This window comes from Primulina huaijiensis, chromosome 1 (assembly GCF_012295235.1).
Source record: "Primulina huaijiensis isolate GDHJ02 chromosome 1, ASM1229523v2, whole genome shotgun sequence".
Taxonomy (NCBI): Eukaryota; Viridiplantae; Streptophyta; class Magnoliopsida; order Lamiales; family Gesneriaceae; genus Primulina; species Primulina huaijiensis.
Window position 1 is genome coordinate 670,536 of NC_133306.1, and position 14,797 is coordinate 685,332.

Below are 14,797 nucleotides of genomic sequence, written 5' to 3' on the forward strand. Positions count from 1 at the left end.
TTTTAATTTTATCTTTTCAAATTGCAATATGACATTTAATTGATTTTTACAATTATGGTAGCATCTTTATTTGAATAAAAATCAAATTAATTAAACAAACATGCAATGGATACTCGTATGTATACGAGAGCGACAATCCAATGCACCGGACCGGCTAATTGAATCATCACTCCCTAGTCCCTATGAAAATTTTTAAAAAAAAATCATATAAAAAACCATATATAAAATTAACAACATGTTAAATCTCGTATTTAATCAAACATAAAACCTCGTATATATACTTGAGTTTTTATACCATAGAAATGTAATATGTTTGATTTTAAAAAATTAAAGATATATTAGCTTATTAATATATTTTAAAAAAAAATTATTTCTTTTACAATTTTCACTATCCCTAGTTACAACACTGTATATATATGGCGGTAAGAGACAAGAGCAGCCGTTGGATTTTGTGACACCCTCCTCATTTTTAATCACAGTTTAATCGCTCAAGTAATTCAGTCTTCTATCACCAACCATACTTTTTTTGCCCTTTCGATTTTTCCTCTAATTTTGTTACCTTTTAAAGAATCTACCTTTGTACACTCTTTGACAATAATAGCTTGAGATTTTCTTCGTTTCAAGTAAAATCCTGTAGGCAGAGTTTACGCTCCTCTATAGCACCTAAAGGTTCCCTCATTACCCATAAGCCACAGTTGAGGAAGCAGATTTTGTAGGGGTGTGGATGAAAATGGGAGCTTTTCTTTTCTACAAAGTGAAAAGAGACGGATCATTTTACGAGTGCACATGATCCTCTGCTGTGTTCAGAAATCGGATTGGGCAAGGGTGAAAAATATGCAAGAAGACTTTGGGTTTTTAACTCCAAGTTGAGGTTTTCAGGACCCCCTTTGGGAATTCTTGTTTTTATTTTAAAAAATTCAATCTTGGTACTCATAACTCCAAAATCAGAGCTTGTAAAGGTATGAAGTTTTCATGGTCCCTCAAGCTTTGTACAGAATTTGTTAAACTAAGTTTTGTTTGTTAGAAATGTTATATTGTGCTCGAATGACTTGCAGAGATGAGTTTGGAAAGGTTTGGCGACGGTAGGTGGCCGGAGCTGGTCCAACACAAGCGTTCCAAGAGGTAATCTTCTTGTTTGGTGACGCTATTTTGGGGTTGTTAGTATGAGAATGTTAAGGCTAATGATTTTCTTTATGAATTAGAAGACTTCGGAGATATTTTAAAATTTCCTCTGCCGTCCGAGAGTATCTCTGCATTATAATGATTTTATTCGTTTGACTGTGAGCCATTATGCTATTTCTTAGTGTTCATCTTTTTTTTGCTTACATTGGAAAAGTTGATGAAGAAATGAGAATGTGGGGGATGGTTATTTGTTTTAAATCTTGAATCTTAGATTAAAATTTTGTGATTGTGTGTTATTTTTGTAATTGATTAGATTAAAATTTTGTGATTGTGTGTTATTTTTGTAATTGATTTATAATTATATGGCATTTGTTTTTTAAAGCTCTCTTACTTCTGTGGCAATTGCAGCTTCCCCAACTGCAGAGAACAAGAGCAAAATATGCAGGATCAATCTACTGAAGCAGTTCATGGGGCGAAATTGGTGTGGTTACTTTGTTGTAGACTTTTGACGTTGTGATTAGGATCGGCAGTTGTCATTTGTAACGAAATTTTTTGTATATCTGGCATTTATCAAACTTTTGCTTTTGTATGTTCGAAGTAATTGTTTTGCAGTTTATAGTCCCGTTCTTTTCTTTCGTCTATCACTTGCTGCTTTTTCTGGAATTATGTTTCTTTGGATTCAATCGACCATGATATGTAGACTTTGATTAAGACGTGTTTTCTTTTTTCGGCTGCCAGAACATGGGATGCTCCAATGAATGTACCGACAGGAAGAAAGGGCAAACAACGAATGCTGATATCCAGTATTCTTTGAAGCAAGAGGTATGGGATAATATTGATTTTCTAAGCTTTGTAAAATTCAAATCTCAAGTGTTGTCAACCTTGATCATCATACACAAATCACCATGCCAGATATTGCAGCTTGAAAAGAGATTACATGACCAAATGACTGTCCGTGGAGCTCTCGAAAAGGCTCTAGGTTATAGGACTTCCTCCAATGATATTTCCGACAAAACCACTGTTCCTAAGGTACCACTCTGTAGCTCTTACATTTGGAACTTCAACGAGGTTTTTTATCATTATCTTCTTGGCCTTCTCCTCCACAAACCTTACATAAAGTCTCCCGTTTATTTTCTTATAGTTCTATAGCTAGCTTAATATCTTTCATGAACATGCCAACCATAGTGGTTTTGATGAAAATTGCTCAAACTATATACAGCCAGCCACGGGACTCATCAGAGATATTGCCGTTTTGGAGCTAGAAGTTGGGCATCTGGAACAGTATCTTCTTTCACTGTACAGGAAAACATTTGATCAAAAAATACCTTCCTTGTCCCTCTCCAAGAAACATGAAGATTTGAAACCACCCATATCACCACCAATAAGAAGGCGCCTAGATTTTTCAAGATCGGATATTACATCAGCCAGAGTGAAGTTTTTGCCTCAAACTGAAATTCCAACAGTATCCAATACGAGGAAGGAACTCGATGATTCCACCGTAGAGAAGTTCAATGATTCAAGTGTACTATGTTCTCGTTCTTCTGTGTGCCATTACTCATCTCAGGAAAACCAAAACTCACCTCCTGCGGAAGCCTTTGGGAAAGCTTTGCGGGCGTGTCGTTCTCAACCATTATCCATGATGGAGGTATCTCACATTTGTCCTTTATTTTCCGTATTTTTAAAATTTTCAATTTTTCAGTAACTTAAATTTCTTTGTTTTCTTAAAGTATGCGCAGGATAATTCTTCAAAGGTCATCAGTCTAGCAGAACATCTTGGAACTCGTATCTCAGATCATCTCATAGAGACACCGAACAAGCTTTCTGAGCATATGGTCAAGTGCATGTCCATTATATATTGCAAACTTGCTGATCCTCCATTAACGAATCATGACATGTCATCTCCCACTTCATCTTTGTCATCAATGAGTTCATTTTCTCCAAAAGATCAATGCAACTTGTGGAGTCCAGGATTGAGAAATGATTCTTCCTTTGATGTTCGGCTGGATAATCCTTTCCACGTTGAAGGACTAAAAGATTTTAGTGGACCTTACAGCACAATGGTTGAAGTACATTGTTTGCATAGCAATGCCCAAAAATTGGGTGATACTGAATACTTGTTGCAAAATTTTAGGTGAGCATACTTCCACTATGCTGATATGTTTACATATCTCTATTTTGCATCGTCTAACTTGTTACCATCCCATATTGAATCTGTTAGAAATTATGAAATCGTTATCAAGTTTAGGGGTTGTCCCACCTACTAACTAATCTTCAAGATTTAGCCATTTTGGTTCTCTTCTTGGGCGACTGCATAACATAAACTGAACTATGAATGTTAAGTTTTTACATGTTGCAGGAGTCTTATTTCTCGATTAGAAAATGTCGACCCTCGAAAGCTGGCACATGAGGAGAAGTTGGCATTTTGGATCAACGTACACAATGCTTTGGTGATGCATGTAAACACCCAAATAGCTAAAATCATGTCAATATGACGTGTTGATAATGACTTGACTGTGCAGTTTACATGTAAACAGGCGTTTTTGGCTTATGGTATCCCCCAAAACAATACTAAGAGGATGCTACTACTCTTAAAGGTAACAAGAAATAATTTATTTTTTGAAATAAGACTGAGTTTGAAAATTAAAAATTAACGCTCTTGTTACCTAGGCTGCCTATAATGTTGGAGGTGAAATAGTAAGTGCAGATGCCATCCAAACGTCTATCTTGTCTTGCCAAATATCTCGTCCGGGACAGGTATGGATATATGTTCAGTATGTTAGTTTTCTAGAGTTTTATTTTACTCAACTTGTAAGTAGACCGATCAGTTATCTCTAGACCACACAAACTTTAATTCATCAGCCAAAAACAGCGAGAAATATGGCCGAGTTCTGCACTTGACGGACTGTTTTTGTCTTCAGTTTCATATTCTCAATAAGATAGGCATATCCATGTTTCAGTCATTAGTTCTTGTTCTTTTTTGACAAGTCAAACAAGAAGCTCTTATCGAATTACCTTTGTATCCAGTGGCTCAGGTTGCTACTTTCTTCGAGAACGAAATTTAAACCTGGGGACGAACGACAAGGATATGCAGTTGAACGTCCTGAGCCTCTTCTGCACTTTGCACTTTCATCTGGGAGCCATTCTGATCCTGCTGTAATAATCCGTAACCTTCTTGTTTTGTATATGCCTTGTTCTTTTATTCTTTTGGTTAAATCACTTCTTTCTGTACCTTCTTTGATCTTTAACTAAAACAAGGGTTCGTTTTCTTCTGTTGTCAGGTACGTATTTACACGCCCAAGAGGGTGTTTCAAGAGCTGGAAGCAGCAAAGGAAGAGTACATTCGAGCGACTTTTGGTGTCCGAAAGGATAAGAAAATCGTTCTGCCCAAGATTGTTCAGTCCTTTTCGAGGGATTCAGGTTTATGTGCTGCTGGTATAATGGAGATGATCCAACATTCTTTGCCCAAGTCATTGAGCAAAAGCGTCAAGAAACGGCAACTGAGAAATCCTCTCGAGAACATCAAATGGGCTCCTCATAACTTTGCTTTCAGATATCTTATTTCAAAAGAGCTGGTAAAGTGAATGTTAGCCTGGGTTTGTATCTTGTTCCTTGAATCATTTCTTGGTGACAATTTCATGTTCAATACCGCATAGTCTGTAATATGCTTCAAAAGAATTTTTTTTTTTTGCTGCTCAGTATTGTATCCAAGTCCAGCTATCGTGTGAATTTGTTGAAAACAGTACAGCCTTTTCGATTACTATAAATGGCGACGGAGTGCATCTGATTTATAATCTAAATATGTTATACTTGCTTTTTCCAATCAACTCATTTCATGTTCTCTGTTTGGAAAAGATGGAAAAGACCAACTAGAAGAAAAACTAAAAACAAAGCTAAATTTGCACCTTTTGTTACAGATTTCACGGAGGCAGCTCCATCTCTAAACTGTACACTTGCAACACTACAATGAATCGTTTCAAAGATACAAACCAAAAATGATGTAGCAATCTCCAATTAAATTTTACATGTCTACATCTCACGTCTTGTACAAGAATCGGACAAGCTACAAGGTAGCTGGAAGAAGCCAAAGATTGAAGAGGGATGATGCCAATATTAGAAACCACGACAAGAACGCCATGGCAGCAGAAAGTTGATATCTGGAGCATATCTTTTGGCTGCAGAAGGAGCCTCCAAAAGCAAACAGGATACTCGTCACGCTAGCCGTTGAACAAGACGCAGCCAAAGCCAAAAACGACAGAACCTGAGAAAGGATATGGCCTTTATGAGAATATTTTGCAAGTGATGTTAAAACAAAGAAATTATTTGATATAAATATGGTTCAATTTGTACCCAATCTCCTATAACAACGATCAAAAGTATTCCTGGATGACGGGTGGTGCGTTTTATGAAAAGAGAGAAGATATCCACCACTGCTAATGTCAAGCTCCACGGAATCACTAGAGCCATGATGGTGACCAGGAAACTGTGAGCAGAAACAGTAATGGCATGTTACATAATGAAGAAAAAAATATCAAATCACGCAGAAGAAACAATGGTATTAATACTCGGTCAAGTATGCTAACTTGTCGAAGATTTTTCCAAATCGATTTTGTAATGCATCAAGATCTAACATTTATCAAGCTAATACATATATTAAACCCACCCTATTCAAAGCACAAGATATATACACAATACTTGGCAACTGAAAGGTCTAGTATATTAATTTTTCTTAGCTTGTGGACTGATGGTTGATCAATGAACAGAAAGGGAATACTAATACAACCCTCGATCTCGAACCACTTCACGACCATAAAAAAACATGTTGGCTTCATACAATAAACAGATGCTTGATCCTACTAGTTTTGTTATGCATTGAAGCTAAATCTTGTGAAGCTTGTGGTCGATATAGATCGTCTCAAAATTTTAAGCTTCTTTCAAATCTCCATCAATAATGTGAAAAAGGTTCTAACCACTCGAAGAAGCGAACTGAAACCAAAAAAGAAAAGCTAGCTTTCCCATCCTTGAAGAGAACGTGCATATCTTTCATCCATGATTTAGGTAAACATTCAAAATTTGCATTCTCAAATCCTGATCAATCACATCCTACTTCTAAATTCTTGAATTCATCACTAGATTGACACCTAAATTTCTCAACTTCTATCTTTAACAACCTAACTTCATCTGATACCGAGACTATAAAAATGTCCACCAATTGTAACCGACACTTATCAGCATTAAAATTATTAAAGCACAACACAACCACATGATAAGAAAACATATCCACAATCCAATTGGGAACTCTTCATCCTAGAAAATCAATACTACCAATCAAGAACAAAGAAAACATTAAAAAATAATATTCAAGCAAAGAAAAAGGAAAAAAAGAAGAAACAAAACAAGGGTGTCCTCTAAGAATCAAACAAACTGAAAAGACACCATCTTTAAGGTTAAAACTTTTTACCAGAAAGCAGTGTAACTGTAAAACTCGACATCAAAACACATAAAGAGCAATGAAGCAACAGCAAAAAGGGCCTGTCCCAATCTCAAAGCCAGGCTCGCACTTGTCCCCGAATCCCCAGGCAAAAAATCCATATAATCTGTACATAAATCCCTCTGTTATCCCAAATTCATGCAGACACAATCTTTTGTATGCCTGTGATGGTGATCACAGCACAACTTCCTCGCACCCATATAATCCTCAGCTCAAGGCCATTAATCGAAAGATAAGAAGTGGGAAATATAAGCAAATTCTTAAAGGCTTTCCATGGAAAATTTGAAGCAAGCGCTCTTTGATGGGTCGTGAAAAGTTTGTCGGGAAGGAAAAAATAGCGGTGGAGATTGGTTGAGCGAGGAAATGACATGGTGGCGACCAGACCTTTCCCCCTGTCTTTTTCTCTTTAATTAATTAATTCAGTCATAATCATATAACATAGTCGTGTACATTACTATTGAATTGAGTAAAATAAAATATGCATGCAAAATGTATATGAAATATGTGGTACAGCATTTAATCATACACTGAATACATATGAATTGAGAAGCCATTTTTTTTTTAAGTTGAAAAAGTTTATTGAACAGATCATCTATAATGTATATAAATATCGAGGTTCTTATGTTCGATTTTGTGAAATCAATTAATTTTTACAAAAATTTACTATTTATTTATATAATTAATGTTTTTTTATATAAGTTACTGATAACTATATTATCTAATCCATTTTCAAAAATCGCAAATTATATCTACAAATTATAAATTTGATATCGTTATCCAAATAATAATTAAAAATTATAACAAAATTTTATAAATCAACTCGATTAATTAATGATAATGATTTATATACATAATAATTATTTTACACGTAGTTCCCTAGTGTATATAAAAAGAAAATACATGGAATATTTGTTGGTGAGTATAATATTTTCACGGTTGATCAAAAAAGTTGACTATTGGCCAGATTCCTATATTGAGCGGTTGGGGCTTCAATTTAAGTCCCCCACCATCCATTGCTTTGAACTACTTCTTTCGTTGACTATGCAAACAAATTTAACGTTCAATCTCCATTGATTCTTTTAAAATTATCACACTATAAATATTCTTATTTATTTTTAATTATTTTTTATGAAAAATATATATCTTATTTATACCACGGATTTCTTGAGGTATTTCATGGGTGAATGACATTGATTTTTATTAAATGACATCGGATTCAAGGGTTTTTGCTTGGCGGTTTAACCCATCGGGTCCAGTTTTAAAAACTAATGTTATTAGTGAATTTAATTAATATTTTTTACATTTTCCTAATTCGCCTATGAGGTTACAAGTACCGGATGCAGAATGTACGTTTCAATGCAGCGGCCAAACGGGGAGAAAATTGCCTATGCAGGTCCCGAACCTGCGACTTTTGCGTTATTTGCACACGCTCTAACCGAGCTAATAGGCCTTGATATCAAAAAGTATATTTAATATTTTTAAAAATGTCGATTATCGAACTTCTTTTTGTTTTCATGAACCAATTGGGTTTTCGTGATGCTAAATGTAGCTCCATATTGTATATATCAATTTGTATAATATAAAAAAATCAATGTAAAAATTCAATGGTCAAAATCTCATTATAAATTGAATATAAAATCTCGGATTATAAATAAAATCTAGCGATATAATGATCGTAAATATCGTTTTAACGATATTTTGATTATACAGTTAACATTATTTATTGGGTTAAGAAACAAAAAACATTAAATCAAGTCAACATAAATTTGATTAATTTCATCTTCCTTTCAAAGTACAATATTTCTGTATATTTTAATTTTAAATAATAAGAGGTACTTGGATTTGACGCCGTTGTTGCAGATTAAGACGACTAAATCTGCAAACTGAAAAAGGTTTTTATCAATTATTGGGAGCACTCAGAATGAGTAGGAGGTTATAAACTCAATCAACCAAAAATTCAGATCAATTTGTTTTCCTCATCATGCTCCACACATTAATTAATTATTCCAAAACAAAAAACAAAAACAAAAACAAAAACAGGAGGAAAATCAAAATGAATGAAGATCGAGTGATGTGGAATTCCTTTCAGACAAATGCCTCGATTCGTCGTCACATTTTTAACGAATGGATTTCGATCGGACTCGTCATCGTAATTTGTTCATCACGAAGAAACATCCATTAATCACCCAACCTTTTCCTACTAAAACCATGGAAATCGAAAAGGAAAAAATACACAGGAGAAAAATAAGAGACGTAATTATGTATGAAGAAAAGATTCAGAAACCCTAATCGGAAGACGTGAGAAGTGAAGTGAAGTGTTCTTGGTTTTATACGGAAATTTTTGCGTTTAGGGTTTTGCGTTAAAATGACCAAAATGTGTATGGGCTTCTTGGAAGGTCATTTGTTTGACAATGCTTTGGCCCAATTGTATTTACTTTACGACCAAGTCGTGGAATCTGCATCACTTAATATTTAAATTGAAGAAGATAGAAAACATGTTAGATGAGTGGAGATTCGCCGCGACAGAAAATGAAAAATCACATGATTTATGCTTATTATTCAATTAATGCGTTTTATAAATGTTAGTCGTCGTGAATATTTGATATTTCTCTCTTTGTTTTTATCTAAGAGAATTGTACATTTCAAATTCATATGAAAATAACTTTCTTTTACAAAAATCATGCCATAACTCCCCATAAGATTTAAAATTTTAGATTCAAGATGAACACATACTTAATCAAAAGAGATCACTGGGTTCAAATTAACTCGCTTGCCGTACTAGTATTTGTTCATTAACCGGAACCCTGCACTTCATTTTCTCCTAATTAAGCCCCAAATAGTTCAAGAAAATGAACAAAAACTTGACACTGCACTTTTCAGTCATACAAACCAAATATATATATGTGCAGTCATCGAACCATATTCGACAATAAGCTGCTCGCCGATGGTGAGCTCTGATCACTCGGCCAAGAGTCCTTCACAGAAACTGGTGAACAATCCTCCATATCTCCTGCTGTTCTCGATGGAACAATCGTCCTACTGCTTTTCAGCCCGGATTTCTTAAAAGCGATATTTTTCAATGATTTCTCACTCGCATGATAAGGTGACGAACAAGGGGAGGTGACAGACGATCCCGGATACACAGTCTCGTCCAAAGGTGCCCAACCGCTTCGCCTAATCTGTTCTAACTCGTCTGCCACTTCCATCATCGAGGGTCTCATGTCCTGATGAAAAGAAAGACATCGAAAAGCCATTTCGGCCACCTTGTGTACAGATGAGAGTGTCCAAGCATCTCGGTTTGGCTTCAGATATGGGTCGATTATCTCATCAACACGACCTTTTCCGATCCTGTCGATTGCAAGTGCAGCCAAATTAATGTCGCTGGGAGGTCGAGAGAAGTCTACGACCTTCATTGCTGAGATTATCTCGACGAGAACGACCCCAAAGCTGTAGACGTCACTTTTGTCAGAAAGATGGAAGTTCTGATGATATTGAGGATCCACATATCCAGGAGTCCCTTGTGGAGCTGTAGAAATGTGGGAATCGTCTGTCATGCCAAATCTTGAAAGACCAAAGTCAGCTACTTTCGAGTTGAAATTCAAATCTAATAATATGTTACTCGACTTGATGTCCCTGTGATATATTGGATTCATGGCCGAGTGAAGATAGGAAATGGCACGAGCCGTTTCAGCAGCAACGGTGAGCCGAATCGTCCACGGGAGAACTGCACCTCTCTCTCTTTGCAGATGCTCGGAAAGGGTACCATTTTGCATGAACTCGTAAACAAGAATATGTTCACCATTCTCAATACAACATCCTAGGAGACGGACTAAATTTGGATGGCTAACGGAGGATAAAAGTTTGATTTCATTCATCACTTGTTCCACACTGTCATGATCTCGACTTCTTAATTTCTTGATCGCTACCCACTCATCATTGTGGAGTTTTCCTGCGTAAACCGTTCCATATGCGCCTGTCCCAAGCCGTAGCCTTTCGGAAAAACCATTTGTGGCTCTTTCAATTTCCTTGTATGGATATAATGGCACACTGGAGTTGCCTGCTGCTTCAGATATCAAACGCCTTGCAGTCAAGATGCTCTTCAGAGAGGCAGAACGTTTCTTTATGCAGAAGAAGATGAAAGCCAAAATGATCACCGAAGCGCCTCCAGCAATAATCCCTACGAACAGAACCTAATGAATAAATTTTTACCAGTAAACTATGAAATGACTCAAAAATTTGTGGCTAAGGAGCTCGAGAGCAAGCAATCAAGGGCCAAAATGGAATGGCCCGGTAACCTTTTTAAAATAACATACAAGAATGCACATTTTAACAAGGGTGAGAAGTACCTCCCATAAGAGTGCCCACTTTACTTTCATGGCTCCGTGAAGAAGTGTAGATATTAACGGCTACTTGAAAATACAGAGAAGAAGTTAGGAGAACGAAAACTAACTCAAAGTACATATTTTTGTCTATATATATAATAAATACTTAGTGTTTCATCTATGATCATATATGTACTTAGTGTTTCATGTTTAGACACGTTGTGTGTTTGTATAACTATTTTTTTTTATTTTATAAAATTTGATTATTTTGTTATATTTTAATAATTATTATTTGGATTAATATGATCCAACCATATTAAATATATAATTGTAAGAGATAAGTGAATTTTAGATGTCTGGATTCGTATCTATGCAATTGGATAATACTCTCCTTAAAGCTAGTTTTTGATGTAGATTTAGATCAAATTCTCAATCTTAACATGATATCAGATCTCAGACTCACCGTTATGTGTTGGATCGCACTATAGCTCACCCGATAACGTCATGTAAAATTCACGCTCTAGTTGTTCATTCCTGAACGCTAATGAGAGGTATTAAATATCTCACATCAGTTGGACTAAGTCATTGAAAGTTATATATATAGACTTAGTTTAGGTTCAAGTGTCAATCTTACTATGAATATTTGAATTTCAAATTTTATATTAATTTGTACGAGATAACGCATGAATATATGAATTTATTGATAGGGTTATTTTAGTAAAAATCAACTGATATCATAAATTTGCACCAAGTTTTATTGGAATAAGAAGTTATTAACACATTTTTTTATATATATACAATGGGCTGATGAATTTATCTAAATCTAACATAATTAAATAAACATATTTGGGAATGAAAGAATCCTTGAAAAAGAGTGATGTCGATCCTTTGGAGTGGGGCTTATTCCATCTCCTGAGGGGGGATTAGAATCACAAGCTGCTGATGATTCATTGTATTAGGAAGGATGAAAAACAATCGACTTACTCAATTAATCAATGACGCGTCATTCTTCTCAAATTCTACCCAATAAATAAAATATAAAATTCACAGAAAGGAAGCTGCAGACTATTAAATGTCAAGTTGACGAAATCAGCAGTCCTTCAATCAAAATTTATTTAGCTTTTTCCAAAATAATCTCTCTCTATTTTTCTAATTAATGACGTTTCCATTTATTAACTCCAATATTTGTTTATTTTAATTTAACTCGTAAATCATCCAATTACATTTTCTAAAAATTGGATTCTATAATTTTTCAAATAAATTTATATTTCGCTATTATTCGATACAAATACAAAACCAATCATTTAACTGTTCTAATATAGCTATATATAAAAGGAGATATCATTTACACAACTAACTTTTGGTGAAACAATTTTCATATTTCTTAATTTGATTTATATGCAAAAAGATTAGTTAATTTATCATTTCTTTCATGCAAATTTTATTTAGAAAAAACCAGTATTCTAAAAAATGTTTAGATCCCAAGATTTTAGGCAGTCGTCTAAATTTTTTTTTTTTAACTTAAATATCTAATTTTTCTTGACGACCGTGTAATCGATTTTTTTATAACAACGACGAGATACAATGTTTTTCTAAAAATAAAAAAGGTGAGCAATCCTTCATCGTCTAAGCGACGACTTTATAACACTAGGAAAAAAATTATATATCGAAAATTAAATAAAATATTTTATCTAAATTTGTTACTAAAAAAATATACGTACACACGCAATGAGTGTATTGGACGTGCTATCAGTAAGAATAAGTGGCAAAATCAGTTGATTGTTTTATTCACCTATAGATAAAATATAATAGAATCAAAAATTTAAAATTATGTCAACAAAATTATACTTTACGCAACAATATATATAATATAAATAAATGTAAATTTCATATTAAAATTTAATGTGGTGTGAACTTGTCATGTGGTAAGAAATACTAAGTATATATTAACTAAATATTTATATGCGATTACGAACAAAATAATAATATCCAACTTATAGTCATGATCAACGTTTACCGATTCAAAGGCTAACATAGATGATTTGACCAAATACCAAGTCTACCATTGATGATGAAACCGGTAGACCGACTCTTCCACTTTACACAAATTGTGTAAAATCTAACCACCCCTTATCCATATTTTTTAAAACTTAATATTTATAATATGAGAGTTTTTAATGATTAATTAACATGAAAAAGTATTAAAATCTAATCTCAATCCTCCTCTCCAAAAGAAAAGCAAAGAAAAAGAGAGGCAAAGTGTAATTTTGTTTAGTTGGGAGCGAGATTTATTACAATTTGTGCTCGAACGAAGATTTTATAGCATGAATCTTGGTGTCGTGTTGTATAGACCAAATATTAATTTAATTTAATTTAATTTAATTTAATAAATATTCGATTATATCTGCAATCTTTGATTAATTTGCTCCAGGTCTGTCCAATCTGCCATCATTTGACAAATCAAAGGTACCATTCCCATTTCTTGAACTCAACACGCATTTACGCAGCAATAATAATAATTTTCAAATTAAATTGAAGTAAGTGGACTAACCTTTCCTACAGCCTTCACCGTCGGCGAAACCATCTCCGGCGTACCCCTCGTTACACTTACATCGGAACCCTTTCCGGTCCCCTCCTGTTACGACCTCCGTGCAATTCGCGTTTGCGGCACATTTACAATCCCCATGAACCCACCACCCCAACTCCGCCGTCTGAAACTCCAGAGTGATGGAGGAGCTCCCTCTCACACCAGCGGAATTCACATCCATGTCCACCAGGATCGAAGAATGTAAAAAAACGCAGTTCCCTTTACTCAACACCTTTTCATAATCCAGAAACTCTGTTTCGTCTTCAATATCCTGCGAATAACACGTTACATTAAAATTGCATTCCTGGTCACCGATTTGTGAACTGATCAATCTACTTGGAATCACGCAATCCTTGAGTCTCGAGCTGCAGTTTTTCAACAGAAGGCCATTACGCCACGTCGGTGCGTAGTTTTGGCTGAAAAGTCCCTGCAGATCTTGAATCGGGCGGTTACAGTTCGCCGGAAAACTGATCAGAATGTGATCGGCTGTCCAACTCTGGACCAAAAAGTTGTCGATTGTAATGTTTCCCGTGTTTCGATTGCAACTTAATTTAATTTTACATCCATCGGAGAAACCAAATGGATATTGCACTGATTTGTTGTCGCAAGACTGATTACATTCCGTTGAGTCGTTCTTCTGAGCAAACGACGGCAGGATGAAAACACATAAAAATAAACAAATAAGGTAAATACGAAAATCATATCGTGCGAAAGGGATCATTAATCAGTAGCATGAAGCAAGAAACGAGATGAGAGAAATGGAGACGAATTGACTTGCGAGCTAGGATCAAGTCTATGCAGCTGCTGCAAGATGTTGGATTCTTGAAAAGTTAAAAAAATTCAACTATTTGATGCCAGAGGCCGTATCAAGTGCTCCAGGAAGTTTCTCGGCGGCAGAGTTGCCCAAACTCCTTTCACACCCAAATATTTGTCCGTTGCTACTGATACTTGATGGATTTTTCGAGATCGAAACTCAAAGTTAATTAACAAAATATGGTACAATCATGTCAACACGAGGTACATGTAAACGAGAGATATTTTTTTGATGTTTTTCGAATAACAGATAAATATATTTAAATACATTTTAATTAATTGTAAAAATACATATTTATCATTGAAACAACTTTTAAAATTTTTGTAAAAAATACTTTTTGAAAAACATTTTTATAATTACTTATTCAAACGAACTCCAAATAAGTTTAATTGTTTTAGGATTAGACTAAAAATTTACGGGTGATCAAGGAGGGTGACATATATTATATAGGGATGTGGTTGATT

General features: G+C 34.8%; 3 protein-coding genes and 2 non-coding genes across 8 annotated transcripts; 1 reads left to right on the forward strand and 4 right to left on the reverse strand.

Annotated features, from left to right (window-relative positions):
* The first annotated feature begins 458 nt into the window (after positions 1-458).
* Positions 459-4,848, forward strand: LOC140974038 (uncharacterized). Of its 4 annotated transcripts, none has more exons than XM_073437258.1 (12): positions 459-959; positions 1,056-1,122; positions 1,531-1,603; positions 1,861-1,944; positions 2,035-2,151; positions 2,342-2,767; positions 2,859-3,253; positions 3,479-3,578; positions 3,657-3,716; positions 3,790-3,876; positions 4,147-4,275; positions 4,401-4,848. In XM_073437258.1, the coding sequence occupies exons 2-12, from the start codon at positions 1,058-1,060 to the stop codon at positions 4,701-4,703; spliced, it is 1,839 nt and encodes a 612-aa protein (XP_073293359.1). In that variant the 5' UTR covers positions 459-959; positions 1,056-1,057; the 3' UTR covers positions 4,704-4,848. The 4 variants fall into 4 exon arrangements, with proteins under 4 accessions (XP_073293359.1, XP_073293367.1, XP_073293350.1 ...); XM_073437266.1 differs by having other exon boundaries at positions 2,874-3,253; XM_073437249.1 differs by having other exon boundaries at positions 460-959; positions 2,850-3,253.
* A 160-nt stretch (positions 4,849-5,008) lies between these two features.
* LOC140974060 (CASP-like protein 5C1) lies at positions 5,009-7,016 on the reverse strand. Its single transcript, XM_073437285.1, has 3 exons — positions 6,581-7,016; positions 5,470-5,602; positions 5,009-5,380 (listed from the first exon to the last, which is right to left on the reverse strand). The coding sequence occupies exons 1-3, from the start codon at positions 6,709-6,711 to the stop codon at positions 5,183-5,185; spliced, it is 462 nt and encodes a 153-aa protein (XP_073293386.1). The 5' UTR covers positions 6,712-7,016; the 3' UTR covers positions 5,009-5,182.
* A 1,510-nt stretch (positions 7,017-8,526) lies between these two features.
* LOC140991218 (small nucleolar RNA Z105) lies at positions 8,527-8,598 on the reverse strand. The gene has a single exon (XR_012177812.1). It is a non-coding gene; the product is annotated as a small nucleolar RNA Z105 (small nucleolar RNA).
* A 92-nt stretch (positions 8,599-8,690) lies between these two features.
* Positions 8,691-8,780, reverse strand: LOC140991292 (small nucleolar RNA SNOR75). The gene has a single exon (XR_012177830.1). It is a non-coding gene; the product is annotated as a small nucleolar RNA SNOR75 (small nucleolar RNA).
* Positions 8,781-9,320: 540 nt separating this feature from the next.
* LOC140974069 (wall-associated receptor kinase-like 14) lies at positions 9,321-14,477 on the reverse strand. The gene is made up of 3 exons (XM_073437295.1): positions 13,484-14,477; positions 10,957-11,016; positions 9,321-10,787 (listed from the first exon to the last, which is right to left on the reverse strand). The coding sequence occupies exons 1-3, from the start codon at positions 14,238-14,240 to the stop codon at positions 9,520-9,522; spliced, it is 2,085 nt and encodes a 694-aa protein (XP_073293396.1). The 5' UTR covers positions 14,241-14,477; the 3' UTR covers positions 9,321-9,519.
* Positions 14,478-14,797: the final 320 nt, after the last annotated feature.

Bases quoted from the DNA above. Each gene is read 5' to 3' on its own strand.
- LOC140974038 (XM_073437249.1), top strand. From the start codon at position 1,058: ATGAGTTTGGAAAGGTTTGGCGACGGTAGGTGGCCGGAGCTGGTCCAA. The intron at 2,152-2,341 runs GTACCACTCTGT...AACTATATACAG, and splicing joins ACAAAACCACTGTTCCTAAG to CCAGCCACGGGACTCATCAG. The intron at 3,579-3,656 runs GTAAACACCCAA...ACATGTAAACAG, and splicing joins ACAATGCTTTGGTGATGCAT to GCGTTTTTGGCTTATGGTAT.
- LOC140974060 (XM_073437285.1), bottom strand. From the start codon at position 6,711: ATGGATTTTTTGCCTGGGGATTCGGGGACAAGTGCGAGCCTGGCTTTG. The intron at 5,603-6,580 runs GTAAAAAGTTTT...TTCTGCTCACAG, and splicing joins TACAGTTACACTGCTTTCTG to TTTCCTGGTCACCATCATGG. The intron at 5,381-5,469 runs GTACAAATTGAA...ATCCTTTCTCAG, and splicing joins TCGTTGTTATAGGAGATTGG to GTTCTGTCGTTTTTGGCTTT.
- LOC140974069 (XM_073437295.1), bottom strand. From the start codon at position 14,240: ATGATCCCTTTCGCACGATATGATTTTCGTATTTACCTTATTTGTTTA. The intron at 11,017-13,483 runs GTTAGTCCACTT...ATTTTCAAGTAG, and splicing joins CGGTGAAGGCTGTAGGAAAG to CCGTTAATATCTACACTTCT. The intron at 10,788-10,956 runs GTACTTCTCACC...TTCTGTTCGTAG, and splicing joins AGTGGGCACTCTTATGGGAG to GGATTATTGCTGGAGGCGCT.